The sequence below is a fragment of the Ctenopharyngodon idella genome, chromosome 6, assembly GCF_019924925.1.
Source record: "Ctenopharyngodon idella isolate HZGC_01 chromosome 6, HZGC01, whole genome shotgun sequence".
Classification (NCBI taxonomy): domain Eukaryota; kingdom Metazoa; phylum Chordata; class Actinopteri; order Cypriniformes; family Xenocyprididae; genus Ctenopharyngodon; species Ctenopharyngodon idella.
In genome coordinates, this window is record NC_067225.1 from 11,367,090 (window position 1) to 11,383,736 (window position 16,647).

At 39.6% G+C, this 16,647-nt stretch overlaps 1 protein-coding gene and 1 long non-coding RNA gene across 6 annotated transcripts in view; one reads left to right on the top strand and one right to left on the bottom strand.

Annotated features, from left to right (window-relative positions):
* LOC127513925 (uncharacterized) overlaps positions 1-16,647 on the top strand; it is a 757,994-nt gene that overhangs the window by 265,228 nt on the left and 476,119 nt on the right. The window lies entirely within an intron of this gene.
* Positions 1-16,647, bottom strand: part of agap1 (ArfGAP with GTPase domain, ankyrin repeat and PH domain 1) — a 200,933-nt gene that overhangs the window by 17,993 nt on the left and 166,293 nt on the right. For all 5 annotated transcript variants that reach the window (XM_051896071.1, XM_051896070.1, XM_051896068.1 and 2 more), the window contains 3 exons: positions 8,632-8,786; positions 6,874-6,964; positions 6,420-6,642 (listed from right to left, as the gene is read on the bottom strand). In XM_051896071.1, the coding sequence (XP_051752031.1) occupies positions 6,420-6,642; positions 6,874-6,964; positions 8,632-8,786 (469 nt within the window). The remainder of the gene's footprint in view (positions 1-6,419; positions 6,643-6,873; positions 6,965-8,631; positions 8,787-16,647) is intronic.

Sequence of the window (16,647 nt, forward strand, 5' to 3'; positions counted from 1 at the left end):
GAGTACACGCTAAAAAATGCTGGGTTAAAAACAACCCGAGCTGGGTTGAAAATTGACAAACCCAGCAATTGGGTCATTTTAACCCAGTGGTTGGGTTAAATGTTTGCCCAACCTGCTGGGTAGTTTTATTTAACTCAACTATTGTTTAAAAATTACGGTATTGCTAGATCAAATTTATTGTTAAACGGTATGTGAACCAATCATCTCTTTGTACTAGTAATAAACGTGAATTAACATTAGAAGGTATGTTGTTTCAACCTCAGAAAGACATCAATACGCACTATTTTTTAAGTTCAAGTTCACCGAAGTTAATTTATTAACTCCCCTGTCTGGTTCATTTGTTGGATAAAATGGCAGATCCAGCATCATGATTGGTCAGATCACCTGTCAATCAAACTCCCAGCGAAGGGTGAATTGCACCTTAACATTGGTTAACACAAGTTTTAAAATGTAAAAAAGACGACGATGTTGGAGCGTGTAACTAAAACTGTCATCGGAGAAGACGAAAGCGAGAAACTCGACCCACACCTGAGAAAAGTTTGCTCGCCAGAGTGGGTTTTTTTGGGGATTTCGTAAAACAGATCTACAAATCAACACCCACCTCTATTATCCTGCAGATTTCGCCATGGTAGAGAGAGTTAGCTAGTTAGCGAGTCCTGAAATTGGAAATGTTACATTAAGGTCTTAGTTGTGTTGTTAAAGCTCAGTTATCATGGCGTTGGACTTTATCTTTGCGTTTTTTTTATTTTCCACCCTGGTCCCTCAACAAAACCACAGGATTTTCCCATTGGCTTTTGGATTATTGCAGAAAAAAAGCACTGTGACCAACAAAAGTTCTTACACCTTTTGTTCATTATGATAATCTTCACAAATGAACAACTTTCATGAATTTTGATGCCTAATTACACTCGGCAGAAGTAAAAAGCTAAACATAGTCTATAAACGAACTACACAATAGTCAAATGACTTCAACATCACCACCATTAAGCTTTAGAGTTTCTGTCACAGAATAAAATGTGAACAAAATACCTTGAGCTTGTGTTAACCACAGACCTTATTTCAGGCATTTAATCAAAAACCCACTGGGTTCAGGACAATGGAACCAGAAGAGCTAAAATAATCATTTTGGCCTGCAAAAATATGTCATCCTTGTAGCATTCCACTATTATTTTGGATGCAATAATCATGATATTTGTGTTTTCTGCCATTGATTACACTCAGATAACATGGGAAAACAAGTATATCACTAACATGCACTTGGAACAAAGGGGTGTGTGAAACGCACACAATGCATGTATTTCAGACTTTAAGATATTCACGCTTGGTGACAGGCTGCGAAACGTTAGAGTGTTGCTGAGGGTTGGCAGTGTGAGATGCCAGCGAGCGCCACCCTCCCAATAAGTCACCACGAGGCGCAATTAGCAGAGCTGTCACTCCTACCCTGCCTGGGCCGCTAATACAGACCGGCACCGAGTGTGTGCGGCAGGGGAGAGGGGGCTCTGGTGTCCATGGCAGCACCACACTAATTAAAAAAATGAGACTGCAACATGGCCTAGCTGCCACCAAAGAGCACTCATGCCAAAACCTATCGCCCATGAGAGTGTGTGTGAATGTGTGTGTGTGTGTGGTCAAACAGTCCCAAAAATAAGCCCATAGCGGTGTCTTTGAGCGACCTCATAGAGTTTTAAAGGCAGTGAAGGTGTGAATTTATCCCAGGCAGTAAAAGGTTAATGGGTATATTTAGAGGTTCTCTCGGGCTCTATCATACATAATGGCCAAGCAGCCCATGAGGCAACAGGAAGAAACTTTCCCTTTGCTTAAAAGCAAACAGTTCAATACAGAGAATGTATTTTAAGGCTCAATTATCATTCTGATGTTTATTTTTTATTTTTTTTATTTTTTATTTTTTTTTTATTGAAGAACAAGTTATGTCGGTACTGATATGTCTAGTTCTGAAAAGCAATTTTTTTGGAATGGCAGAAAATAGCCCTATTAACTGACAGTTATCACTGATTTAAGTGTCCTGAAATATCAGACATGTCTCTGTGACAGTCCTAGGATCAAAACACTGCAAAAAGGGATTTTTTTAAACATTTTTTTTTTACTCTAAAGCCAATAACCGATAAATGGACAACATTAAACTTCTACACTGTTTTGTGTAAATGAATTAAAACTAAAAGACTAAAAAGTAAAATCAATTGTTGTGAATACTACAAATAATTTTAGGCATGAGGGTCAATCTATCTCAAGTGGTCCAATGGAGGTTGCCTGATAATTTTTATTTTATTTTCCTATACTCTTAAAAATTTTGGGTTAAAAACAACACAAGTTGGGTTGAAAATGGACAAACCCAGGATTAGGTTGTTTTAACCCAGTGGTTGGGTTAAATGTTTGCCCAACATGCTGGGTAGTTTTATTTAACTCAACTATTGTTTAAAAATTACTGTTAAATTAATGAAAAAATTACTGTTCATTAATAAATGAACATTTATTAATAAGTTTAATGATTAATAATTAAACAATAAACATTTATTAAATCGCTTATTAATAAATGTTCACCTTTTGATTACTATTGTTTCCTCTAGTAATTATGTGTCTGATTTTTAATTTCCAACCTATTTTGGGTTCATTTTAAGCCAGACATATAGTCATTTTTAAACTATAGTTGGGTTAAATAAAACTACCCAGCACGTTGGGCAAACATTTAACCCAAATGCTGGGTTAAAACAACCCAATCGCTGGGTTTGTCCATTTTCAACCCAACTTGGGTTGTTTTTAACGCAGCATTTTTTTAGAGTGTAATTTCCTCAAGACAGCCGCTTTGGTTAAACAGCGCTTAAAATACAACTGTATCCTTGTAGGGCGGGGTTTTGGAAAGAGGGGGCATGTCCAAATCAGTAAGTGTAGTTTTAGAACAACTAACATACAGCACCTTTAATTCAACTCTTGACATTCTCTTAAAAGACGATTAACAGTGAGAGCTGGAAGAAGAGGCAGAGGCTAAATGCTAAACAAAACCATATAGACACAGCTGGGTCAAGAAGAAAAAGGGCAAAAGAGAGATGCTGAAAGCGGCATACTACTTCTCTTGTCGGATCCAGGTGGGCTGTCTGGGAGTGATCACTCCAAAACATAATTCCAGCCTGCAGAACGAGGAATGATCCATGTGGAGAAAGAGGTGTGGAAGACAACGTGTCTCTCCCCCCTTACCTCCAGCTCACACCCCCCAAACAGGCCCCTAATTGAAAGACGAGAGTAGCCCAGACCTTGACAGGCGGGAGGTCAGTCTAATTGCTGCTGGCCATATTTAACATTAAGATAATCAGCCCATTAATTACCCTTTGGATCATTAAATCAGTCGCTTGCAAAATGAAATTTCGAGCTCTATTACTCACTTGAGAGACCACGAGGGAGGGTTTTCATTTATCAGCCACCAATCCTGGATGCAGAGCGCACACACCAATGCCCGAGCCGTTCACCAGGACACACGCTTGCTGAGTATCAGCTTTTAGTGACAACAAGACAGCGCTTCAAACAGACCCATGGCTGAGACATGCTAATCGAGAAAGCCATGAAATTCACACACATCAAATGCAAATTACGTCAACAAAACGGCATTTTCCAAGTAAAGACAGTATACATTAGATTACATTCTGTTTTCAGATTTGACACTCACGACAGTCAAATGTGCTTTATCCAATCAGATTGAAGTCATTTGGATGGTTACAAGCTAAATCAATTTCAAACGCCCAGTGAAGGATGGGAAGGCAGCAAATTACACGCAACAGAGCACTGACAAAATCACATGCGCACACAATAACGGGGTGACTAAGTAGTCTTTAAAACGTGAGTCGAATTCTACACGATTCTCAGTGATTTTACATTTATTTATGGGGTTTTTATGACTTTTATCGGGTTTCTCAACTAGGCTTCATGAACCCCTAGAGTTCCATGAGGGAACTGCAGGAAGTTTGTTAGATTCTGATAGAAATGCAACTCTGAATTCAATTAAAAGGGATAATAAATTATATACTTTCTTTTAAATATATTTTTATATTTTAATTATATATTCTTTATATATATATATATATATATATAAAAAATGAAAAAAAAATAATCAAATAATAATATACTTTTCATAATAATAATACTATTTATTATTTTTTTTAATCAAAAAAGGAAAATAATTGTTTTCTAATACATTTTAAAATGTAATTTATTCCTGTGATCAAAGCTGAATTTTCAGCAGCCATTACTTCAGTCTTTTGTATCACATGATCCTTCAGAAATTATTATAATATGCTGATTTGGTGCTCAAGATACATTTCTTATTATTATCAATGTAATTTTAAAAGAATTTTCTAGAGAAAATGTTTTGTTACAATGTACTTATTGTGTTCACGTTGTATTGCAAAACACTTGTGCTGCTATTGAGGTGGATACGGGTAAGGTAGGAGACTGGTTTAGTGGTATGGGTAGGGTCAACAGTGTAATTATAGCTGTAATTACATGCAGGTAATTATAATAACATAAGTACAATGTAAAAACATGTATGTACATAAGTGCATTGTATCAAACGATTAATTTAAATGTTAGTACATGGTAAAGACACTTAATATAAAGTGGGACATCACGATTAATTGCACACTTATTGTGAAATTAAGCATACAGCATTTATCTTGTTTAACACTTTCATTTTGTCATCATTTACTTTATCCAGCAAAGTAAACCATCAGATTGAAGGGTGGTTCTCACAAAACTATTTTCTGCAAGCAAATTTAGGTGTCTTTCCAAAAAAGGACACTTGGAGACTCCAAAAGGACACCAAATGATAAAAGGAGGAGTCCATATAATTGAGAAATTTATGCACACCAAAAGCAGCCAAGACAAAAATAAAATAAATAATAATTCACAGTGTACAGTATGTGTACAGTGCAACAGCAAAGAGCTTGTTTACATTTTAGAGAAGTCAAGTTGCGATACTGAACAGGACCACATGGAGATGCCAAAAACCACCTTGACCTGACTGCATATACTACAGTACACGGATCCATTCTGAATTACTGAACAGCAACAAACACGACAAATCAAAACATTATTCTGAATGTGTGTGGAAACAACATGAATGTACTGAAATATCTGTGCATAAATACAAAGTGCGATCAGTGCGTCAAGAGCGCACATACACTACATCAATATAATCAATATAAATCACGCGTGCTTACTGTACGACTCCTGTACCTCACCGCAATCGTCTTTACCTTGATTGCAATCCTCATCTATCCAAACTTTACTAGTGAGACGCTGGTTTGCTTTATCATCTGGTCATACATCTGGGATGTTTTGATGTTCCGTTCAGTCTGTATTTCACACAGCGAGATGCTTAAGTGCTCACGCTCTTCAGAAACAATCACAGAATATGACAGAGCACGTGTTTTAAAGCGAAACACACTGGAATGAATAATTCACTGAATTTCCGCCTACCAGGGTTAAAGGTGTTTGTAGATGCTCAGTGTGATAAAATCACGATTTATAAGCTCATCTAACGGTGTGATGTAAATAATGGTAATGATGCAATTTCATGTGCTTCAGTAATTTATTTGCGTTATTTGCAAATTAATTAAAAAAGGATTTATATATAAGTGATTTTGAAGTGATTTCTCAACTTTAGGGGACTTTTTCAAGTAATAATTGGAATACTGTAGGAATACTGAATATTCCTAATATTGTTGATGTACATAAAATGCATGTATTTACTTCAGATGTATCTTGTCTGCTTAGCCTACAAATGTATTACACATCAACTATCGATGTCACTAAGCAAAAGCCAGGTCTAGTCAAAAACATGAGGGAATCGTACTGAATTATACTCCGTCTATTTCAGCAGGAGTATTGAGGGTAAGTAGAGAGATGACTGTGTCCAGTGACTGAGGTTAACTGAGATAATATTGACCCTCTCTGTAATCTCCTCTTCCCACTCAGGGGGCCACATGCCTTCAACATACATAAATAAACAGCTACATGAGGAACTATAATCGCATTAGCACATCGACAACGGACGGCAGAAAATGGCGGATCCATATCGAAAGATTTTCAGAGAGGAGGGGAGTAATTAAAAGGTGCTTCAGGTGACTAATGAGGCCGGCGTGGAATGGGAAGTCGATATTTTGGCGGCCAGCAGTCAGCACTAATTTGTTATGATGGCTGGCGGGACTAAAGCCTCTCTGCCGATAATTACGCTGCTAAAGATGGAAGAGTAAGGAAAAGGAAAAATCTGATTTTAGGCTTTTCCACAGAACTCCACACACATATGCTATAAGGGAGATTGAGATGGATGACAAATATCAGCTAAGAACATGATGCGTATGTAAGCTCAAACAGATATTTGTTTTGAAAGGGGAAATAACGTAATTATGTACCTGCTGGCATCAGGAGCAGGCTTTAGGCGTCCTTGAGCATTGGCCTCCCACACACTATTAGCCAGCTCATTGCCGATGGCAGACATGACCTTGATAAGCTCCAGAGGCCACTCGTCCAGGTCCAAAGAGCGAACACGGGACAGGTGAGTACCCAGGTTCCGATGAATGCCTGAACATTCGATACAGATCAAAGCCCCCAGGTTCAGACTGGCCCAATCAGGGTCTGAAAAAGCCACATAAAAAGAGACAGAAAAACATGAAACAGTCCATACGTTTATATATACAGCATAACCATGTATATATGTGGCATATGTAACCCTATTTTGTCCATATAGAAGGACCGTTCTGTGTGTGTTGCATCATTTAGTCAGACAAATATATAATGATCAGTACATAATACGAAATGTACACACAGATCTCAAATTATAACAAATTTCTGCAGGTCAAAACTCACTCTGAGCTTCACAATCCACACAGCGTGTGTTTCCTCTCATGTTCCTGACCGACTGCAGTGCAATGGCTTCTGATTGGCTGCTCAGACGAGACTGTGGGCACATAAGTAAGTTAAAGTTTGTTTTCAAGGTAATGACTCTCATGAAGCATATTATAAAGCATCATTAGACAATTCTGACTACACAGCAACATTGTAAACACCAAAATGAGATTCCAAAGCAGGGAAAGGAGGGGAGGTGAATAAAAAGAATAGAGGCACTCTGTAGAAGGTCCAGGGAAATGCAATTTGCCCTGGCCTGAGGCATAAACACAGAGTGGGTTGAGAGTTAAAATGTAGCTCTGAAACAGGCATGTAATACTGCAGGAGGGTAATTTTAGAATGAAAGTAATTACACTTTCAAAATGTGTGCATGAATATATGCATGATATATATACTGTATAGCATTATCTATATATTCAGCCACATAACAAGAAGGTGGGGCATTTAATTATCTTATGCACTCGAAAAAAACACCAGCTCTTTGATAAAAAGAGATGTCAGCCAATAACATTGACTACAATCATTTAAATCAGGGGTTTTCAAACTGGGGTCCAAGATGGTTTTGGAGGGGGAAAAACATTTTTTTAATAATACAATACTTTGCATGGTGGTTGGATCACATTATTTTGTGTTGGAAAACAGGTGTTTTTCATTTATTAAGCAGTGAAGCATTTTTTTCCTATATATATATACACCGATCAGGCATAACATTATGACCACCTTCCTAATATTGTGTTGGTTCCCCTTTTGCTGCCAAAACAGCCCTGACCCGTCGAGGCATGGACTCCTCTAGACCCCTGAAGGTGTGCTGTGGTATCTGACACCAAGATGTTAGCAGCAGATCCTTTAAGTCCTGTAAGTTGTGAGGTGGAGCCTCCATGGATCTGACTTGTTTGTTCAGCACATCCCACAGATGCTCGATTGGATTGAGATCTGGGGAATTTGGAGGCCAAGTCAACACCTCAAACTTCTTGTTGTGCTCCTCAAACTATTCCTGAACAATTATCCTGCTGAAAGAGGCCACAGCCACCAGGGAATACCGTTTCCATGAAAGGGTGTACATGGTCTGCAACAATGCTTAGGTAGGTGGTACGTGTTAAAGTAACATCCACATGGATGGCAGGACCCAAGGTTTCCCAGCAGAACATTGCCCAAAACACCACACTGCCTCCGTCGGCTTGCCTTCTTCCCATAGTGCATCCTGGTGCCATGTGTTCCCCAGGTAAGGGGACGCACACAGACCCGGCCATCCACGTGATGAAAAAGAAAACGTGATTCCTCAAACCAGGCCACCTTCTTCCATTGCTCCGTGGTCCAGTTCTGATGCTCACGTGTCCACTGTTGGCTCTTTCAGGGGCACCCTGACTGGTCTGCGACTATGCAGCCCCATACGCAATAAACTGATGCACTGTGTATTCTGACACCTTTCTATCAGAACCAGCATTAACTTCTTGAGCAATTTGAGCTACAGTAGCTCGTCTGTTGGGTCGGACCACACGGGCCAGCCTTCCAGCTCTCCAAGTGCATCAATGAGCCTTGGCCACCCATTATTCACTTCACCTGTCAGTGGTCAAAATGTTATGCCTGATCGGTGTACTATATCACAAGTGGAACATGATTTTTGCGTGACCTTGGCATGAAAAAGTCTGAAAACCCCTGGTCTAAATAACAGCAATATGTGATACACAATGTTTTAGTTCTTTGAATCTGTTTTTCTACCTTCTGTTTGCTGCTCTCGCAGGACTGCAAGCTCGCCAGGATCTGGCTCTCAATAGCCTGAACCCATGCGTCCCGCTCCTCATAGGACGTGGCCTCAAAATTCCAGGTCTGTCCCGTCAGAGAAACAATGATGAACTCAAAGTTGTCCTCTTGTTCTAGAACAGATGAGAGAAAACAGGATGATTACTAATCAACAGCAGAGAAACAGTATGTTCACATTAAGTGATGCATGTCATTTGTGAATATTTTCGTCATTTTTTTGTATGTTTCAAAGCAACTACTGCAACTACGAACATTTTATACAAACACTTTGGTTATACTGTTATGGGATAAAAGTCACCAGGAAGGATTCTCGCCCCTGTGGAGCACCTGTTAGCTGCGGGACACACTCTACAACCCCTGACCTGGAGGGCTTGCCCCACGACCCTGGTCAGGATATGCCACTAATTACAGACCAGACCAGACCAGCATCCCGATCTTTCCAACCATGCTGCTGGCCCTGTCCACAACACTCCCTAGGCAAAGTGACATATGGATCTGCTATCCAGGGCCCTGGTTAGGTTAATGGGCCAATCACGAGACAATTAGGAAAATGTGTGTGTAAGTGAGTGAGTGAGAGAGAGAGAGATAGAGTGAGAGCCCCCTTTCAGGAGTTTATCTCAGTAGTTTGAGTCCAGAGAAATGGAGGGAGGTTATTTAGCGGCACTGAGGGTCAACATTTGGAAAGTGTTAGGAACAAAAGGCCATTGACTGGGTGATCAGAGGGGACAGCAATGGAAGGGGCACACAGATGGCTTGAACAGAGAACCTGCATTGATGAGATGTGCTGGTGTGTCACAATCAAAGGGATCCCCCCCCGAAACACGATCTGAGCCAGTAAGAGATCACACACTTTACACATTCTGTTTATAATTTACTCTAGAGGGGGCAATTACATAATGAAGAAGTAATCAGGGAAGTAATACCCCACCACACACACACACACACACACGCACACTAAAGAGGCATCCCTAAGGCCAAAATGCCATATGAAGTGGAAAGACCCATGCTACCTATAGCATCTGCAGGCCAATGAGAACGGGAACAGGAAACAACCTGAAAACTCTGTATTTTAGAATACATCCAACAATCTAATCCCCCGCGGACAGCTGGTATCCCTAACTAATTTCAGCCTCAGATGGCATGCTCATGATGCTTTTTATACAAAAATGCCTAGAACTTTCTAAAAACAATATGATTGGCTCTCCTACGCTGTTGACGTTGTAAACACAGTGCAGCACTTCCGGGTTCTACATCAGAACGGCATCAACAGCATAGGAGACTGACATGGAAAAGAAAAGTAGTAATTGTTGAATAAAGTTGTTTTGTTTGTTTGTTTGTTTTTTGCGCACAAAAAGTACCACTGTAGTCACATGGACTATTTTAACAATGTCTTTACCTTTCTAGGCCTTGAAATTGGTTATGACATTGCAGTCTATCGGAGGCCAGGAAGCTCTTGGATTTCATCAAAAATATCTTAATTTGTGTTCTGAAGGTCTTACGGGCTTGGAATGTCATGAGGGTGAATAATTAATGACAGAATTTTCATCTTTGGGTGAACTAACCCTTTAAGTGAGCAATTCTTGCCAGAATAAGCTTTAAGGCCCCAATATACTTCAAATCACTGATGTTCGAACAAAATCATGCCAAAACGAAGTTCGTTTGGAGTTCATTTTGGAAGTTTGAAACAGCTTGCCAAAGTGAACTTTCTGGAAAAGTTCACTTCGGCTGATAAACACCTTCGTACTACCATTGGTCCGTGGCCATTACGTAAAGTAGGTGTGCGCGGAGGCTCTGCCTTCTTTCACTCGGAAAATCTTTTCCAGTTCATTTCTCCTCTGGAGTCTGTAGAAGTTAGACGCCCGTGAGTGAAAACATGAACAGTGGAGTGCTGTTTATAGTAGAAAACGAAGTTGTACTTCTGATGAAATGAGAGACTGAAACTGTTTCGTGTTTAATACAGTAAAGCTGCTTGATTTGAAGCAATCTATTTTATAAAGTTTTATAATATAAACACAACGTGACTTTACTGGAGTGCCGAATTACAGAGCTCGCATATCCACGTTGCCATGATCAGAAGCTTTTCTTACGCTTTATAAAAAAAAAATCCTTGCTAGTTTCTCAATTTGGTTGTGTTTATTTTGTTACTGAGAGGAAACCACGCAACATTTTTACATATTCATCTAACCGTCACTCTCAGCAGTGTGGGCGGCGTCAGATGTTCGATTACAGTATATCACTGCTCACGTATTTCAAACTACGTTTTACCCCTAAACGAAGAACGACAGAGAACTTCGCTTGAAGTTTAATCGGGGCCTTTAATGTGGACCGGACTTTATGCTGATAGTCTGGCTCTGTGAATCAGTCATTTTGCCGAATGCAAGATTAAAACACATTTATCAATTGTATTCACAGCTTATTTGTTCTCCTTCCCCTAAATAAGCCTTCAAACCAATCTGTCTATGAGGCTTCTCTTCCGGCTACACTATGTTCTGAGACAGCTTTTTGAATCATCTCCCTGTGAGGCCATTTCACAAGTTTAATCAGCAGGAAATCTGTGCAGCCACACCATTTCCTCTCCTTGAGTCAATCACAGGCCTAATTGAACTCCTATCATACAAGTCATATTAAAGGTCCCGCAGGGCCATGAGCCACCCTCACTGCTGTAAAAGAGCCTTGTGTTTAAATCCCAAAATTCCTCCCTTACAGAAAGACATGCTTGGGAGACGGAATGCTTAAACCTCTCCATCCTCCAGCCTCAGAAAAGGGAAATGTACACTAAAAATGCTGGGTTAAAATCAACCCAAGTTGGGTTGAAAATGGACAAACCCAACAATTGGGTTGTTTTAACCCAGCGGTTGGGTTAAATGTTTGCCCAACCTGCTGGGTAGTTTTATTTAACACAACTATTGTTTAAAAATGACTATATGGCTGACTTAAAATGAACCCAAAATATGTTGGAAATTAAAAATCAGACACATAATTACTAGAGGCAACAATAATAATGAAAAGGTGATCATTTATTAATAAGAAATTTAATGTTTATTGTTTAATTATTATTCATTAAGCATTAATAAATGTTAATTTCCAGCATATTTTGGGTTAATTTTGAGCAAGAAATACAGTAATTTTTAAACAATAGTTGGGTTAAATAAAACTACCCAGCACATTGGGCAAACATTTAACCCAACCGCTGGGTTAAAACAACCCAATTCCTGTGTTTTTTCCATTTTCAACCCAACTTGGGTTGTTTTTAACCCAGCATTTTTTAGAGTGCAGGAAAGAGATCTTTCCTGTTCTGGATCAAAGGAACAAGCAGACATTAGATAATTTGCTGATTTACAGCAAAAGTCAAACTCAAAACATCAACAAAAAAGTGTCTGGGGAGTCTGGGCCTATTATTTATTCATTTTAAGTTTTTTTTTTTATTAAAATTTGCAAGGTTTGGGGGTTGGTGGGATCACTGGAGCATCCCAGCCTAGATTGGACCCACCCTTCAAAGGCACCGGGCCCTCTGGGGTCAGCAGCAATGTTCTCACCCTAATTAAACTGCAGTGCTGTTGGGGAGAGGGCGGTATTTGACAATTATGAAAAGCAACAATGCAGAAAGACGATATTCAGAGGCAAATATGAAGATTGGCTCCGCCTCCTCCCCTTAGCACACAATTAATAAGAAAACAATTGTGTAACACAAAAACTGTGATGACAGGGCATCAGGCAGCCACCCCTCCCCTCTATTTCGCCCTTAAACTTCAAAATGGGGCAGCTATCATTCATCTGGTGCCTGGTACTGATCTCCATATTCCACAAGCTACTAATATGCCAATAATTACATTTTGTGCAATTTAGACCGAAAGCATCCAATCATTTCTGTGCTTTTCTATTCATGTGGTTTGATGTTCAGGCATATTGCGGAGGCAAGGAAATCTGTGAACTCTGACACAGGCAACCTTTACCGACAAATGGCACACAATCAACTCTGAAAGCAAAGATGCAGCATGAACAGAAATGAGGCGGGCCAGGGTGGGGGTGTTACCTCAACGCGGCCCGGACGGCAGTGCTTGGGGGTACAGTGGAAGAGTTGAATGGTTGGAAACACAAATTAACCGAGCGAAATGTCAAAGCACACAGTATTGCTTTGTGACACAGGTCATTAATTCCCATATTATCCCCTCCCCTTTCAAGCATCAAGCATTAATAACCTGGCAAATATTACAGGAGTTATTCACATCCAGGGAAAAATGTGAACAAATAAATAAGGCAGAGGAGGGGTGGAGTCGTGGGAAAGGGGGCGTGTAAAGAGGAGGAGCCAACGCTTACATGTGACCTCCCACAATCAGTCCAAAATCATCCAATTTACCATCACTAAATCATCAAAACTCAAGCACGACACTTTCATACATACAAAACACGATCATGGAAGCAAAGCATGACTTTACAATCGTTCCATGCTCTAAAAAAACGTAAGTAGCATGCAGGGAGTGTTCCGGGGATGAACGGTACATCAGGGAGGAATGAAGGATAAAGCATAATCACAGGGTCTCACCGTATGTGTGAGGGGCTTGTCTAAAAAAAGAGAGGGGTACACTGACTTCCCCTCGCTCTGTTTTCTGGAGCTAGTTACCTTCAGCGTTGGATGCACTGCTGTAAATGTTGCGCAGACTACCGACGCGATTTAGTTTCCACACCCTACGTTTGGCTGCATCCGACGGCAGGCACAGGAATAGGTGGAGAGAAAGAAAAAAAAAAGATGGAAAACAAAGCAAATGATAGGAGTGGAGAAAGAAGAACAGCCCAAAAGAAAAATATACGGGAAATGGACGAAGTGTCACAGCAATGAAATACAAATCACAGAGAAAGCCAGGATTAAAAACAAAGGGTGAACTGCAGTCAGCAGTCAAAAGTGCAAATGAGAATTATACAGGAATTTTTAATTAGCTAATGAAGTCATTGGGTATGAAGCAGGGGTGAAAACACATCGCATTAGTTTAAAAAGGCATAATGCACCGCTTGAGTGGAAAACTGCAAGACAAAACAGGTTATCATGCAAAGTGTCTAAATGAAAAATAAAGATAAATTATGCATTTCATGAAATGAATTAAAAGATGAGATTAAAAGAGAATAACAGCGGTGTTTTTTTTCAACTATGGCACTTCTGGCCCTGTGGACACTAGTTTAATTTCTCCACCAACAACAATGTCCAACAGTATACAAATACATCCTATGATTCTTTCAGTTTTTTTCTTAATGTACCACCACTGTGCAATTCCACCACACCAAATTATGCTTTGTGTTTAAAGGATTAGTTCACTTTTCAAATTAGCCCAAGCTTTACTCACCCTCAAGCCATCTTAGGTGTATATGACTTTCTTCTTTCTGATGAACACAATTGGAGTTAAATTAATAAATATCCTGACGCATCCAAGCTTTATAACGGCAGTGAATGGGGGCAATGAGTTTGAAGCTCAAGAAAGTGCATTCATCCATCATAAACGTACTCCACACGGCTCCGGGGGGTTAATAAAGGCCTTCTGAAGCGATGCGTTTGTGTAAAAAAAATAACCATATTTAACAAGATATAAAGTAAAATATCTAGCTTCCGCCAGACCGCCTAGGACGCTAAGGCGTAGGAAGTAGCGTAAGCGTTCTGAACTGTGAGAGGTGTTACGCTTTCTTCGCCCCCGTTCACTGCCAGCTCGGATATTTATTAATATATCTCTGTGTTCATCAGAAAGAAGAAAGTCATATACACCTAGGATGGCTTGAGGGTGAGTAAAGCTTGGGCTAATTTTCATTTTAAAGTGAACTAATCCTTTAATAGCATTCTGTTACTCAAACAATAATGGTTTAAGTAACATTTTGAAAAATTTCAAAATTATATCCTGATTGGAAATGTACACAAAAATATTTTATTCACATGTGATATTTACTTTTTCTTTGTTCATATTTCATCTCAAGTTTTGAAGTTTTTTCACTGATAAATTTATCATCTTGGTAAACAAGTTCAGTGTGGTAGAATTTTTGAAAAGTTTTTATTTAATTCTTTGTTTAAATTGAATTCTTTTTATGGATTTCCAAGATTATGAATTTTCATTTTAAGATTGAAAATCTGGATCTATTACAAGGGCAAAACAAACATTTATTTAAGAAGTAAAAGCATTTTTAAAAAAATGATGAAGGCTTGGTTAAAAAAAAAAAAAAAAAAAAAAAAGTTTAATGTGACTTTCATATAGCAATGAAAAAGCTGAAATAATTTTCATAAAAAATATTTAACCCATGGGACATAAGTGCGTCTGTAGAAGAAACACCCTCAAAGAAAACACTAAATTATACTAAAATCATTGTGATATGCAAAATGCAGTTCACTGTGTATTAACACAGGTCTAATCTGGTCTCTTTAAATTACTGCTCATTTCCCAGCTGTGCTGACAACTGACCTGAAGTCAGTCTCACTCTTTTCCCCTTAGGCCAAAGGGGACATTTGTTACACAACAGTAATCTTGGGAACAAAAAACAATCCCATCCAGTCCCTTCCATGTGCACAGCATCAGAAGCAAGCGCTACAACAACGTGTACCCACTATCAAGCTATTTTCCACACAATAGACTCTGTAAAATCTGTATATCTTATCGTCTACGTGCCACGCTTGGTGCCCCACGCAAACCATTCTTCGCCTTCTAATAACATAAATTCCATGAATGTCTGCTCTTAACATGTCTCTCTCTCATTTTCAGGTCTTAAAAGACACTTCAAAATGGCTTTTGTTGATCACAGACAGCAACTTTCAGTCTGAGATAGTGAATGGTCCTTTTTTCCATACCATTAGGAAGCCATAAGACCGTCTTCACTTTGTTCCTGAGAGTAATAGCGCAGAGCCGTTCACCTGCAGAATGCTTTAATTAAACGTTGCGGCCACGTGCCAGACCGATTCCAGCTGAGAACACCTGTGAGATCCTCTGGAATGTCTTTCTCTTTCTGGCTGCTTCTTAAAACGTATCGCCTTCCTGAGGTATCATCTCTTTCAAGGCATTCATGAGCCTCCCGCTGTCCCTGTGCAGCGCAGAACCCACGCCGTCTGCCTGATCCGGTTTCAAAGGCTCTCGCATTCTCCTGCTCGCATCAAACGTAGTAATTACTTAACAAGGGCCACTTAGGGCCCTACAGCTCAGCGGTAATTGATAAACTGTGATCGTCCGAGCAGTAAGTTTGCCATTTGAGTGGTGAGCTCTCGGCAGCCCACTGTGGGGGGGATGCGAGGAGTGTAAAAATGCACGGCATGCTGGGATCGATTGATCTTTGTGTGGCTGTGTAGGGGGATGAAAGAGGAATGTGTGTGAGAAGACTTTGTTTCGGAGAAAAGAGAAGAGCAGGTGAGCTAAAATTATAGAAAGACCCCGTGACATCAGCTGATGATCTACCAGCACATTAAGATTGTGTGCGTTCAGGGACACATTTCTAAAATGATGCTCCTAAAACAGTTACAACCAGCATTTATGATGATAGAACTTGGACAACTGTAGGATGTCTTTATGATATTGAAATTAATCCACTGTATACAGCAGCATATGCTGTGACAGGTTGTCAGGTGTGTTCGCCTTGATGACGTTTAATATCACCGACAGCCTCTGAAGTCCCATTTAGCCGCTTATTAGCAACCATCATTTTCAAGACATGTAACAGCTTAAAAAAAAATCAGGGGTAGGTTAATACTGATGTTTTTTATGTTTTAATAAAAAATAAAACGTGAAAGTGTCTTGTGCTTGTGTTAACCACAGACCTTACTTCAGCCATTTAACCAAAAACCCATTCGAAAAACCAATTGACTTTGGGACGATGGAACTGGAAGTGCTAAAATGCTAACTCGCTTCTGGGTTTTGGCCTACAAAAATGTGTCATTAGTTCCACCACTCTATTGTAAATATACACCGATCAGGCATAACATTATGACCACCTTCCTAATATTGTGTTGGTCCCCCT